This window comes from Limulus polyphemus, unplaced genomic scaffold, assembly GCF_000517525.1.
Source record: "Limulus polyphemus unplaced genomic scaffold, Limulus_polyphemus-2.1.2 Scaffold2778, whole genome shotgun sequence".
NCBI classification, from domain to species: domain Eukaryota; kingdom Metazoa; phylum Arthropoda; class Merostomata; order Xiphosura; family Limulidae; genus Limulus; species Limulus polyphemus.
Genome location: NW_013668388.1, coordinates 1,475 through 17,436, shown reverse-complemented (window position 1 = coordinate 17,436; position 15,962 = coordinate 1,475). Strand labels below are relative to the sequence as shown.

Genomic DNA, 15,962 nt, shown 5'->3' with positions numbered 1-15,962 from the left:
CAATAAATAATATTGTTAGTTTTTGTCGCGGTGCATTTATAGTACGAAGTTCCTTCCACAAAGTCGATAGTGTTCCACTGTCTGTTTAATTAATATTTTGTTTGATTATTACATCATTGATTTAACTTTGGGTAACGGACCCAAATCTAAATTATAATCATTATTATTGCATGTATATATATACATATAAGGGAAACAATAAGTCGGAGCCTGAACTTTTGAACTTCAATCAAAGTGTTTTAATTATACATTTACTTCATGTTTGGACTAAAATTTACACGAAGCACATATAGATATTGTTTAGCTAAAGTACTTTTTCTATAAAATGGGCTCTTACATATAAACATGAACCTCGGCACATATTGGCTTAACTCATACCCCTTAGTTAACTGTACGAAGTGGAAAACTCAGTAGATAGATTGATTATACAATAAGCAACGTCTTGTAATTAAGCTAGATTTATAACACACACACATTCACAACGTGCTGTAACTTAGAGCATCTTTATTAGCAGTGTGAAGATGTATCTTTCGGAGCACATTGTAAAGAATGTGTTAAGTGCTAACCCGACTTATCCGAGGTTTTGATTGGAGGGAAGAAATATAATGCTTCCAACTTTAAAGTCAGTCATTATTTACACAATTCATTAATATTTGAGGATCATTCCTAAATGAGTCATATTTAAGGTTCTCACATAAAGCAGTAATTTGTTTTATGGCTTTCGCGCCTCATGAACATAGCAGACTAAGACAGGCTTAATTTTATTATCACCTGTGACAATACCTAGAAAAACAAAACAGGATATTAAATGCATTTTTTATTATTATAAACCACTTCGAAACTGCTGCTGTAACAGTCTTCTTAGTTTATTTTTCTACGTATATAAATTTGTTTTTTGTTTTTGTTCTTTTCGTAAGGAATAAAAACTTCCAGCCAATCATTACTCAGTATAGAGGCATTGACGCACTTCCGTTAATGAAACGTAGAATAATCTAGCAACAGATGCAACAGAAGACAAAACCATTACTGGAAGAGAACACAAGTATTTAACTGTTTCTAACTTAATAGTTTCTTCTAAGTTTTCAGTTACAAAACTCAAGAACTTTTAAGTTAAAAGAAATAGTAAATATGTTTAAAACTACATAGTTTAAAATGAATAACACAAATAATTTTTTTAATCTTGAATTTCTTTGAAGGAGCTGGCCTAAATAAAGATCAATACATTGCTAGCTATTCCGACATGTAGAAAACTTTGTTCTTCTTGTAGTTTCAAGTTATGCGGGCTGAAATGTTAAGATTCCAAAAAATACGGTGTTAATTGAAAAAAAAACGACTTCTAGATTTATGATGGTGTGAATCATAAACAACGTTTCCATTAAATTAAATTAGAAGTGATGAAATGGCAGGAAAAATCCTATTTAAACCTCTCACATTAAACGTTTCTACAGATAGTCGTTCTCTGAAAATTTAGTTGTGATCAGAAACTCCCACCTTACAGAATGGCAAAACATTTAACGAACAAATTAAGCAAAATGCTAAAACAAACAGTTTATGTCTTCATGTTGAGATCATTCATACGCATATTCTATAAATACAGATAGCTCATTCTCGTGTTCGTTATTATTGTACCAATCTGCGTGTGACATAAACGCAAATAGCGTCAACCATTGTCTTTGGGGAATAAAGTGTTTACAGCTTTGAGTTCTATCTTTCATACAGTTTTGATGCATACTATTTAAAGTGATGGCGGCGATGAACTAACTCACGCGTCCCTTGTGACCACTATACTCCTGTTTATTTGTGAAGTTTCAGGAACATTTTTAGCATTCATTTATTTCATATTTTAGTCAGGTCACCCAGTTCCACGAAGATCTCTCACAGACAACAACTGTGGTCACTACTTGTCCAGTACAACAACCTCGGATTTGGAGTCTTATAAGATGTCAGTGTTGCTTCGCGAATAAACCAAACAGTGGCTAAAGAAACATTACAATGATAAAAGTAATATATTCGTGCTATTATCATATAAAATTGAAAATGGAAATTTCAATTTGTTTGGTTTTCCAAACAAATGGCAATTAGCGCCCCTACAGTATTGTATATGGTAATGCGTTACATAATTTTATTTATAGAGTATATATTTGTAGAATGTGTGGACATGTGCTTTTCTTTAAGCGTTTGTATATATATATATATTGTATATATTTTTTTCTTCCTTAAGTTCTCAAATAAGCCCAGAATACATGAACCAGCCATTAAAGAACTACTTCGTCAAGAAAAATTCTCGCTTTGTAGGCGACTTTCAGGATTCGTATTGGACAAGAATGGCGTACGAAGTGGGGGGAACGGTCCCCCTTTTTAGTTTGTACGATTAAAAATGCATCAATATTAGGAAAATGACTCTCATAAAAAGCAGGAGAACGTATAATATTTAATCTAGAACCAACGAGCTTTGATTATATTAAAGAATGAGATTTACACTTTTAATTTACTCTCGTAGTCAGGAATTTTCATAGATATTAGGAAAAGGCCTTACTTCGTAAAAATGTACAATAATGAAAATAATTATAGAAACAAATATACAGGAACTACAAATAATAAGTAATGACAACTATATGGTGAATTTATTAATGGTACAAAACGTTATCACATAAAATACAAAATAGAAGTGAATAAGTTGTATAATATATTAGTATTTTGTATTTGAGCCCTTTGCTTTAAACAGGGCATTACAATTTGTTTTCATGCTGCCACTGTTTTTGGATCCCCCCCACTAAGCCCATTTCAACTTTTTGATTACGTCTTCTTCGAGCAGCTACACATTCTGATTTCTACACGCTTTTCATGTGATATTTCAATCCCATGATTGGAAAAACCCTATTAATACTGGGCATAGTACGACTTCCTATATTTTTATATGATTAATACTGTATTGACATTTTACTAATGGATTGGATGACAACCAATTACAATGTAAATTATCAACAATAAAGGTGTGGCATGCCGTAGTGTTTGCCTTTTATACCTTTTTTCCCTCCTTATCATTTTCAAAATTATTTCCAAAATTGTATTACAGCTTTTGTGAGTTAGTTTATTGAAAAGCATGAGAATTTGTTATCAATAAATTTAAAAAAATCCTTCACTAAGGATAGATAGTACATTAACGAATTTGCTAGAGATGTCATACTTTCAAGTATACATAAGCTTTACATGGCATCATATTGCGACAGACTACGCTAAGTTAAATAATCCAATTTGCTAAATATGTGTGGTTGTGTGTGTATATATATATATAAATCGTAATTTTAAGTTATAAATTAATGAACGTGTATTTGAATATGCTTGTAGAAGAAATGCCGAACTTACATTTAATAACATCTCCACAGAAAGGGAATGCTTTTCTTCTCTCTTCTGTGAAATCTAAAATCTAAAACTCTAACATTTCAAAAATGCTTTGCTATTTCGTATTTGAATTACTGTTGAGATCCCCCCCCCTTTTTTTTTTTACTGTTGGTACGCTCTAATCAAACAGGATACGTTTCCATAACCACAAACATCATCTGGTACATCAGCGGACACTGAACAAACACCTACGACGGGATACATTCTCCTGCTCATCTCACATTTTCTTATCCAAATATTATCTTTCTTCCAATTCAGTGCCTTGAACTTAAGTCAACATATTGAGGAAGTCGTTCCATTAAACGAGTTCAGCCAACATGATACATATCCATTTTTTTTAGCTGTTGTCATAATTTAGATAGAATACTGGGGTCCAGAGCAAATATTTAACTTGTACTACAAACATGCAAGCGTATAACTATACAAAGTTTGATGAGTTGTACTGATGTATACTGCTACTCATCTATTGGATGATTGAATGAGTCCTTTTCTATTGCTTGCTTCTTTTAAAAATGTTTCCAATGTTGAACAATATTTAAAAGTTTTGTCTTTTACTTTTATATCTTTTACACATAACGCAGTAAAACTCAAATAGGTATTACATTTTGTAAATTAATGTTTCTATATTAATTTCTTCATAAGATCTTCGTCAGTTAAAGCGATATTAGAATCTCATAGAATGATCCCTTGGGAAGTAAATAATAATTAACGAAATTCTATCAAAAATGCTTAGTCAATAAAAAGAATGTATAGTGATATTTATTTACTTATTTAAATTTATATTGCAACTTTTAATATGTACTTATGAACAAATACGAACATGGGGGTTAAAAATCATTGATAAGTTTCTAACAGAACTCTAGCACATAGCTGGAAACATTTAATTACTAATCAAAATACATGTGTTGACTGAGTAACTATTTAAAAAAAAAACTTCTATGTTGGAGTATTTTCAATTATCGTTACAATAGCCTAACAACATACGTGGCTGATAAGGTGCTGTGGCTGTTTAGTGTTAATTCCGATAATGTGTGTATAACATTCAGAAAATGCCACCTATATCACTGACAATTCCAATATTCTACTGTTCTTCGTTTTAGTTCAGTTGCTGACGAGACAGAAGTCCTCTGTTTAAACCTAAAACATATTTCACGAGTTAGAGAGATAAATGAAATGTAAAACATTTAAAGTGTGATGTTCTAGGAATATTTACTTTTGCATACCTCATGCTGAGAAAGCAATGGCTTTATTAACTTTTATCAATGAAATCACGCTGCATTTTTGTCATCCGAACACCTGTTTTACTTCCCGCGTTATGTAGAAAACAAAGCATGATGGGAACGCATCCCAAGACACGAACGGAAGATGGTTGTGAGAGGCTAATGAAATTGTACCATTGTTCATTGTTGGAAACTAGTCTTGATAGAAGTCTGCTCGAAAGTTTACACGTATACAGATCTAAATACCAGAAACAAAAATGCATGGCAGCTTTGTCACTCGCATTGAATTATCTGTATAAGTTTTTCGTTGTGTTTCTTATTTTACTTAATTATTTCTAAGGCACCAATTTAATACAACCAAGTTTAACTGCAGTTTTAAATCATTTTTCTTATAATAAAACAGAGTTACTCATTCACATTTTTTCTTTCGCTAATAAGGCACCCAGCGAGTGTTTTCTTACCTCCGTGCACGTGAACTTCTCTGCTTAGAATTTTCCCGACACTGTTAGAGACAAGACACCTGTATACTGAACTGTGGACATCATGCCGATATTCTTCTTGCTTGAAAGGTGTGAACACAAGAGTTCCATCAGTTCGGATGTGACGTAAACCAGGAATATCTTTCACGTCACTTCCGTCTTGATATATCCATCTAATTATTGGTAAAGAGCTTCCTCTTACTAAGCATGGTACCGAAGTTCCGTCTGTGTTCATGAATTTGACAATGGTTGGTGGTTCTTGAATAAACACCAGCCCTCGAGCGTCTTCTCTGTCATTGTGTGAAGCTGTATGAAAAAATATCAAAACAAACACATATTAGGCTAATAATTTTTTATTATCAAGTTTATTTTTGATATAAACAGTAAGGATTAATTTTCAGATCTTTGTTCAGTGAATGTAACAAATTATTACTTGTTTCAAGATTAATTTTCTTAGTTAATAAACACAGAATTTTGCATCAAGGTTTCTTCAACAGATACACTACTAATATAGCGGTTGAGTACGTTATATTAACGCCTGAGTACGTTACATTAAAACGATTTTGGAGCCTTATCATGTGGTCACGTACTGTCACGATCTATCTAACGGCCCTGCAGATTGACAATAGCCCTGAAGCAAAGTTATCCTCGCAGTAAGATTGTCGTGTCAAAAGCACAATACTAGTCCGTATATATTTTTCGTAAGTTATCTAGTGTACGAAAACGACAGTTTTTCAGTGCCCGTTTCATCGGTCCGATCGCACAGAAATCAGGCTACTTTACCTTCCCATGGAATGGTATAATACCCTTTTTCTTTTCCAGCTGCTTTAGGTAGGCAACGATTGAGCACACGACTGGGGGGTATGACCTGTGGAAGGCTTTTTCTGGATGGTTCTGGTGCTCCACGTTCATCCATATTCCATTGTTTTCCAATGTCATTAAATACAGGGGATATCCACGTCTTCGAAATTCAAAATCTCTGACCTGAGCACGTCTCTATGATATGCGTGTACGAATATTTTGCGTCAAAAAAGGCTTTTATATACGCTTCCCAAAAGCGACCAATTTGTGGTGGTATTAAACCACGTCAAAATGTAATTTCTGGTACATTCCATTCCACTCTGACTTTATAGCGACAGTGGTTGTACCGTGACTTGCTGATTTGCGTATTCAAAACCGTTTTAATGTTACTTACTTAACCCTCTGTATTCGGTAGTGTGTCTGTAGTGTGAAATTAGCATATATATTGGCGAAATACTGGGTATATGTATATATGTGCATAACCATCCTTAATTATTCAACTTTGTGTATTTATACAAACTGTATTCCTTTATTATCGAATGCCACTGAATACACCATTTGGAGCCATACATTTTCCAACTCTTAGTCTTCTCTTCCCATATACAGGCCCTTGCATGGCCAGGTTGTTAGGGCACTCGACTCGTAATCTGAGGGTCGCGGGTTCGAATCTCCGTCACACCAAACATGCTCGCCCTTTCAGCCGTTGGGGCGTTATAATGTGACGGTCAATCCCACTATTCCTTGGTAAAAGAGTAGACCAAGAATTGGCGGTGGGTGGTGATGACTAGCTGCCTTCCCTCTAGTCTTACACTGCTAAACTAGGGACGGCTAGTGAAGATAGCCCTCGTGTAGCTTTGCGCGAAATTAAAATAAAACAACAACAAAAAAACAAACAAACTCTTCTCTTATAGTGCATTCACAAGCTCAAAGTGGAGAGAACGTGTCTTTTCGGCAACGGTACTCGAACCAGGAATCTTCTGATTCACAATTAAGGCATAGCAAGAAATAAGACACACCCGAGCTTTTATTTCTTTGTGCTGTATAAAAAAGGTAATTATAAATAGAAGAACGAATTACAAATAACTTTTTATTGATTAACTTACTTCGTACATCGAAACGTTCCTGAACGAAACGCCATGGCTACCCAAAGATTAAAACAATTTGAAATTAACGAGTTAAAGGGTTTAAAAGTAATGTCTTCAAATCCGATTTTAAGCTAAGAATTTACTTGCCTCGAATGACTTAAAATACCATTACCAAATCCGAATAAACTTTAAACCAATATGTGTCATTAAGCTCTTTTTTGATGATTAAAACTATATCGTAATCTTCTTTCCAAGACAGAATATGAAAATAGTTTTTTCAAGCTGAGTTTGATTAAAAACATGGCGTGCACCGTCCCTGTGGAAGAACTCTGTATTTTGGAGCTAGCGAGCCGGTTTAGAATTCGTGCGATACCTTTCATTATCACCCTCTCTTACACACACACACGAACACACTTTAAGCTGTGAATGCATTGTAATAATGAAAGTTAATCCTTTAGTGTGATCCCCCCAGTGACACAGCGGTATGTCTGCGGACTTACAACGCAAGAAACCGGGTTTCGATACCCGTGATGGGCAGAGCACAGATACCACATTGTGTAGCTTTGTGCATAATTACTAACAAATAAACAAACCCTTAGTGTGAAAGGTGGGTTGTAGGGTGAAGCTGACTGACTGTCCTCCCTCTGGTCAGTAGTACAAATTTAGGGACTGTGCCATATAATGTCAGAAGCTTTGCGATAAATGCAAAATACATTTTTCAAGTCATAACACCATGAATTAATTTATAAAATAAACTTTCGATTGCAAATTTTGAATTAAACTCTGCGAAACTGAAAAACGTTGTTATTAATAAAGAAATTTAGGTACATAAAATTGAAAACCTAGGAATATACAGTTTATTGAAACCTTTCCTCTTTTGAGCAGTTTAAGGTGATAATTGTTATCACGTGAATTACAATTTGTTTTCTTATTTTCTTCAAATAAAAAACTGAAGATAATAGTAGATTTACTTCAGGAATACTTTATTTACATGGAGTAAAGATATTAGTCACAGGCCACATACCAAAGTTTTTGTTTACATGGAGTAAAGATATTAGTCACAGGCCACATACCAAAGTTTTTGTTTACATGGAGTAAAGATATTAGTCACAGACGACATACCAAAGTTTTTGTGTACATGGAGTAAAGATATTAGTCACAGGCCAGATACCAAAATTGTTGTTTACATGGAGCAAATATATTAGTCACAGGCCACATACCAAAGTTTTTGTTTACATGGAGTAAAGATATTAGTCACAGACGACATACCAAAGTTTTTGTTTACATGGAGTAAAGATATTAGTCACAGGCCACATACCACAGTTTTTGTTTACATGGAGTAAAGATATTAGTCATAGGCCACATACCAAAGTTTTTGTTTTTATATAGTTTAAGATTCTGCTAAAGGTCATATACCTAAATTTTGTTTTTACGTTGTGTAAAGGTTCTCCTCGGGATTATATTTCTAAAATATGTTTTCACGTAAAGATTCGCTTGATGCCACATACTCAAATTTTCAGGTGTGAAGATTTTAATCTGATCATATACCTAAAGAATGTGTTTTTACATGGTGTAAAGGTTATATTTGAGGTCATATACCTAAATTTTCAGTTTTTTTTGTTTTATTTTACGTTATGTAAATATTTTGTTCAGAGATCAAATTTCAACGTTTCTGTTTTACATGGAGTAAAGATATTGGTCGGAGGCCATATATCAAAGTTTCTGTTTTACATGGAGTAAAGATGGTGTTTCATAGAGTTCACACCAGATTAGAATTATTATTGCACGAGTCAAATGTTCTACAGATCGATATATATTTACCTTACGACTTCTACTATTCTACGTTACTGATCAGACCATTACTGATCATTATTGGAGTTTATTAAAGACCACCAATACTTGCTTGATGAGAGGCCATGGGGCTGTTTTAATTACGGTTAAACGGTACATGTTGTTAGTTAAATATTTGTCATTTGTAAATGATCAACAACTCTTGCAATAATTGCGGACTTTTCGTGTATTTAGTTTTTCAAAAATATCGGGTTAATCGATCTGAAATTCTAGTGGTACCACAAGGTATAACTTTATCCACGTGTTGTCGGAAAGTAACTAAAGAAAGAAATCGGATCAGATAGACGAGGCACGACCTTTAAAGTTAACACACGGAGAGGAAGTCTAAAGTATTCGGTTTTAAACAGAAGGTTTCACAGAAGTTACTGTCATTTAAATATTGAAACGTCATTTACAAAGTAGGTAGTGTAATCGATACGATACACTGAGAATGTCAGCTAATTTGGTACTGTGTTTCATATTAAATCTGGAGCCGTATTTGAAATTCTTGGCTGGCTATGTATACTTACATCAATATAACCAGAGTTAGGTGTGTTCGACAGAATAAAGTGCTTAAAAACTAGTTAATAATTATAATACTAAATATCATGTTTTCTGACAAACCTCTTACGTCTAAGGTAGATTGTAGTAGCTCATACTGAGAAATGAATGTGAATGAGAAGCGATTTGGTACATATTTATTTTAGAAAAAAACTAAGTTTTGATTTTACTCGTATAAAAGTTGACATGTAGTAGATTGTCAGGAGTTATATTACTGATAAATTAAACCAATATGTAGATTATCAGAAGTTAAATTACTTATAAAATGCACCAATATGTAGATTATCAGGAGTTAAATTACTTATAAATTAAACCAATATGTAGATTATCAGAAGTTAAATTACTTATAAATTATACCAACATGTAGATTATCAGGAGTTAAATTACTTATAAATTAAACCAATATGTATATTTTCAGAAGTTAAATTACTGATAAATTAAACCAATATGTAGATTATCAGGAGTTAAGTTACTGGTAAATTAAACCAACACGTAGATTCTCAGGAGTTAAGTTACTGATAAATTAAACCAACATTTGTCTGTTTTCCAAACTACTTAAATAACCGAATTCCCTCTTTTGTGGTCTATCTTATGCTGATAACAAATTCAAATCTCTTTCAGTAATCACAGTTTCAATCACGTTTAGGTAGTTTAAGCATTTTTTCTGCAATAAAATCATCAGGGTTTTTTTTATTAATATTTACAAATTCACATCTCGCACGTGCAGAATATCATAAGCTCGTTTAACTTCTCCAGTTCCTATCGTTTTGGATACACCACAATACAGTAACGTGAAAACCTGCTACTTCAAAATCATTAACATTGCCAGACGCTATTGCATTGTATTAATATCGTATTTACGTGTAAAAAAAAAGTATTGGATTTTAATATCACAAAGCTTTTAATTCCCGTAAAATATGTTCGTGAAAAACGAACTCATTACATCTGGAATAAGAATTTTAAAATTGGATTTGAATATCACAAAGCTTTTAATTCCCGTAAAATATGTTCGTGAAAAACGAACTCATAACATCTGGAATAGAATTTTAAAATTTAACAAATATATTCGATCCCTTTTTCTTCCTAAACCAAATAAATCTGAAATATAAATATTTATTACACATTTGATAAGTAACTATAGCTATATAAGATCGAAGAGAGAAAAAATGTGTCGATTCCAAGAATGATACACTAAACTCGGAAAATTCGCCAGTAGGTACACCATTGCAATATTTAAAAAAATCAAACAGTTTCTGTGTCAGCCTTTTAGAGGTTTTTTTTGCGTGAAAAATATCTGCCTATGAAACAATATTTTTTTGTAAAAATCGCACTGTCTTTGTGTGACGGTATTGAGATCCTATAAGCGCGTGACTGCTAGAGATATTGTTTGTTTGTAATTAAGCACAAAGCTACACAATGGGCTATCTGTGCTCTGCCCACCACAGATATCGAAACCCGGATTCTAGCGTAGTAAGTCCGCAGACACACCGCTGTGCCACTGGGGGCTGCTAGAGATAATTCATTAAATAAATTTATAAAAAGCTTTAATATAGTTTTATATTAATCGTTCGAGTAGCAACTACAAAACCGTGTGCGCATGACTGGAACAACATTCCATTTTTTAAATTTTACATCGTGCTGAATAAGGGATTCAATCTAATTTAATGTAAGCTTTCCAAAAATATTTGTTCTGTGAACGAATTCTTCATCTTTTTTATCACTGGAACTTTAACTTCGTTTCCTCGTCTCACAAAACTCTTAATTAAACGCTTAATTATAAACCAAGACGAGACGTATCTCGAAGTAACAGCAAAAGATAATTTCGTCGTGCATAACAAACACTCAACTTTCCAGGAATTATATTTTCTCATTCTACCAGCTTTTTAATTACTATCTGCACGATTTTAATGGCATAACAGATAAACCCTTGTCATTTTGTAATAAGGCCTTAAAATTCTAAGACCTTATTATAATGAAAGCATAATGAGTAGACTTAAGTTTTAGAGAGTTGCACAAAAACCGTCTTTGTAGCCTTCTGAGGTAACAAAGATATTTATATTAAAATTGTATTTTTTATTAGATGATCATCAGTCTGTATATTTTTTGACGTTGGGGGATTGAACGAGTGTCTCTGAGACTCATGTAAATGAAACAGGATTACCAAAGTGAATATAAACTGGCTAAATAAAATATATGAACAGATGGAAGCGTTCTATAAATTTTTTGTTGCTTCAGATATAGTATTATATTATAGAAATTGTGAAAGGAATGTGTATTGTAGATTGCATAGTGAAGAAAACGTTGGAAGTAAATGAAAAATATTTGCCTAATCTGTTGCTATATTTCCAAGAGAGTACACGAAACGTGATATTGTTATTGTTGGTAACTCAATGATAGGTGGTTTTCGAAACGTGAGTTGAGTTACCAACAATAGCAATATCGAAAAGAACAATCTCACGTTTCGAAAACCACCTATCATTGTTACCAACAATAACAATATCGAAAAGAACAATTTATAGGTGGTTTTCGAGACGTGACATTGTTCTTTTCGATATTGCTATTGTTGGTAACTCAATTATAGGTGGTTGTCGAAACGTGAGATTGTTCTTTTCGATATTGTTATTGTTTGTAACAATGATAGGTGATTTTCGAAACGTGACATTGTTCTTTTCGATATTGTTATTGTTGGTAACTCAATGATACGTGGTTTTTAAATATACACGTTCATTTGTCACTTAAGTAGTGGCTTTTGTGAGTTGAGTCAGAAGTGTTCTTAATTTGGCTGAAAATGCCACACACAGAAATATTGGTCTTACCCGGCATCATGGAGGATAAGAAGTGTTTGGATATTCTATGATTATGCTTACCTCTTCTCCTAACTCGTTCCCAGTGCTTTATAATCTTTCGCAAAGAATAAAAGCATGCCTTCGCTTTAAAAGATACTGTTACACAGTATTCATTACACAGACAGTGTCCTATTGGTAACTTGAACCTGGAGTACCTGTTAGTTGTAGCGAAGAAGATATAAAAAGTTTTCACATTAAAAGCTACATTTTCGAGCGATAAATCTGTCTAATCTGGTGAAGTGCTGTTTTAAATCCTAGATGTAATGTGAAACATTAGACCGTCGTTAGCAATACTTTTAAACTACAATTAAAACGAGCCATTCAGTTCGAAAACATATGGAGAAGTGGACAATGTGCTTATAAAAGAAGTCTTCTTGTTTAAAATCTGAGCTGTGAAAAGAGAACAATTTGGTTTCTGCTAACTCGTTCCTTTGTTACATCTCGCATCAAATCTTAATGAGTACAAGTTTAGTGAAGTGCTTGGGTTTAATTTCAGTTAATCATAAATAACTTAGAAACAATAGAGTTGTGCTTATCAAAAACTGCAGCAATCAATCTTTTTCTAAGGAATTAAGAAGAGTTTGTCTTACTCAATGAGAAAAATAGAACAAACAAATTTTAGATGTTGGTGTGCTGTGCATATCGGACCAGTTCAAGCTTATTAAAACCAAGTTAATCGGCAAAAGTGTGACGTATTTAGCGTCACAAGAAGTGAAGCAAAGCTTTGCATGCAGCGTTCAAAGATTGGTCTGACAGAGTCCCTTTTTATAAGTGTTAAAGTAGTGTTATAGATGTAAGTGTTAGTTTAATAGTTAGAAATCGAAATTTTCTAAAACTGAAAGAAACTGACCTTAATGGACGTTTAAAAAGTCAGTGAAGACGGCTGGAGCATAAGCATGTAAAAATATTTCTTTTGACAATAATCATCACTAGCACAGCCTTGTGCTTTGTAAGGGTTTTAAAAAAAATTCTCCAGATATAATTCAGTATTCAAGGTTTTTCATCTTGTTTATCTATACTTATATATATTTCAGAACATGGCAGTATGAATGCATTTCAGTTATAGCTCAGCGTCATTATGGTTACATTTAATGACAGTTCAGCGTCATTATGGTTACATTTAATGACAGTTCAGCGTCATTATGGGTATATTATAGTTAGAGATCATCGTCATTGTGGTTACATTTAGGTTACAGCTTAGAGTCATTATGGTTATATTTAATGTAGAGTTCAGCGTCATTATGGTTACATTTAATGACAGTTCAGCGTCATTATGGGTATATTATAGTTAGAGATCATCGTCATTGTGGTTACATTTAGGTTAGAGCTCAGCGTCATTACAGTTACAGTTAGGTCAGAGATCTGCGTAATTTATGGTTACCTTTAATAAGAGTTCAGATCATTATGGTTACATTTAGGCTAGAGCTCAGCGTCATTACAGTTAGAGTTAGGTTAGAGATCAGCGTAATTTATGGTTACATTTATACTAGAGCTCAGCGTCATTATGGTTACATTTAGGCTAGAGCTCAGCGTCATTATGGTTACACTTAGGTTAGATCTCAGCATCATTATGGTTACATTTAGGTTAGAACTCAGTCTCAATATAGTTACATTTAGGCTAGAGCTCAGCGTCATTACAGTTACAGTTAGGTTAGAGATCAGCGTAATTTATGGTAACATTTATACTAGAGCTCAGCGTCATTATGGTTACACTTAGGTTAGATATCAGCATCATTATGGTTAAATTTAGGCTAGAGATCAACGTCACACTGGTATGACAAAATTCTAGCTCCCTATTATATACATTTCAAAATATTTTGACCTTTGAGGTCTGTAATATCTCAAAAAGGACACGAATCTAAATATACCTGTTTCAGTCTGTGTGGTCATCGTTATGCCAAGTTTCATTTGGATTGGTTGAAATACAAAGGAACAGCAGGCAAAAATATATGTTTTTGTAATGTTTATCCTTTGATCCTCTAAAATTGGAACGGATACTTATATAGAAACTAAAAAATAAAAAGTGCCTAGGAATATTGGACAATGAGTTACATATGTCCTCCCAGTTTGAAGGAGACTTATATAAAAAAAAATTAAAATGTATCTAGGTATATTGGACAATGAGTGACATATGTCCTCCAAGTTTGAAGGAGACTTATATAGAAAAAAAAGTATCTAGTCATATTGGACAATGAGTGACATATGTCCTCCAAGTATGAAGGAGACTTATATAGAAAAAAAATTAAAAAGTATCTAGGCATATTGGACAATGAATGACATATGTCCTCCAAGTTTGAAGGAGACTTATATAGAAAAAAAAGTATCTAGTCATATTGGACAATGAGTGGCATATGTCCACCAAGTTTGAATATGATTGGCTAATAAGTAAGGGAGTGGCGAGTAGTTGTAATTGTTGGAAAGAAGGACAAGAAAGAAACATAATTAATACAGTATATGGGAGGAAACATAACTAGAACTCGACTGGTATGCTTACATTTAAGCAGGTATGATTAAACTTAAAGTAAAACTTAGCTTTACTAGCTTTAAACTAGTGTGATTACATTTAGGACACTTCCCAACCTTACTAGCATTAAACTGGTGTGACTACATTTAGGACACGTCCCAATTTTACTAGATTTAAACTGGTTTGATTACATCTAGGATAAGCCTCAACCTTACTAGATTTAAACTGGTTTTAGGACACGTCCCAATTTTACTAGATTTAAACTGGTGTGATTACATTTAGGATAAGCCCCAACCTTACTAGATTTAAACTGGTGTGATTACATTCAGGACATGCCCCAACTTTGCTATATTTAAGCTGATGTGATTACATTTAGGACACGCCCCAATTTTACCAGATTAGAATGATATTATTACTTTTGGTAAAGCTGATTGTAGGGTTAACTGACAGCGTGGTGGTTTTACCGAGATACTTTTTGCGTGTATATATACCAAGTACCCGAAAGAGTAATACACCGTAAGTCTTTTATTACTTTATGAACATCTTTCTATATACCAAATGGGTCACGCTCCATTAAACGCACACAAACAGCCTAATGATAATACTTTGTAGTTTTTAGATACTCTTGCTCATGCTATATTTGACTAATGTCTGGATCATTCCGAAACGAATAAAAAGCTTAAATGTGGAATCGATACTCTGTAGAATAATGATTGATAGTTAAGAGAAACGTGTATATTTCTAAGGTTTGCAAGTGAAAAAGTACATGGGTTTTATATTACTAACATCCATTTGATTCCCAAAAATTCTGCACGTTTAGGACTTTGTCCTACGTGACCCAAAAGTGACTCCATTCATTGATTTATTTGTTTTTATTGTTGAATTTTGCACAAAACTACTTGACAGTTATCGGCGCTGGTCAACATCCCCAACGCCAACGTTCGGGCTATTCCTTACCAACGAATATTGTGACTAACTCTCTTATTATAATATCCCCAACTGCTGAATGGGTGAGCAGATTCGGTGACGGGTTTCGATCCCGTGACCAACAGAGCGCCCTAACCATCAGGTCATGCAAGGTCCGCCATTCATTAACTGAATAGAAGCGAAAAAAAATATATTTCAGCGTACTCGAGAGGATTTAGAAACCTAAAATTCTAAAAGTCAATTTATTAAAAAAAGATTATTTCCACTGGCAAAACAGGCGGACACAAAAAGCGTGCACGTCAATGCGCTCTTCTCGTATCCTACAAGTATTTTAAATCTTCAAAAAA

At 33.5% G+C, this 15,962-nt stretch overlaps 1 protein-coding gene across 1 annotated transcript in view; it reads right to left on the bottom strand.

The window, feature by feature from the left end:
- The window catches only part of LOC106467884 (Down syndrome cell adhesion molecule-like protein Dscam2), a 110,180-nt gene extending 104,163 nt beyond the window's left edge, over positions 1-6,017 (bottom strand). The window contains exons 1-4 of the mRNA XM_022396096.1: positions 5,885-6,017; positions 5,084-5,407; positions 1,867-1,918; positions 211-215 (exon numbers count right to left, since the gene is read on the bottom strand). Coding sequence (XP_022251804.1) covers positions 211-215; positions 1,867-1,918; positions 5,084-5,407; positions 5,885-6,017 — 514 coding nt within the window. The remainder of the gene's footprint in view (positions 1-210; positions 216-1,866; positions 1,919-5,083; positions 5,408-5,884) is intronic.
- Positions 6,018-15,962: the final 9,945 nt, after the last annotated feature.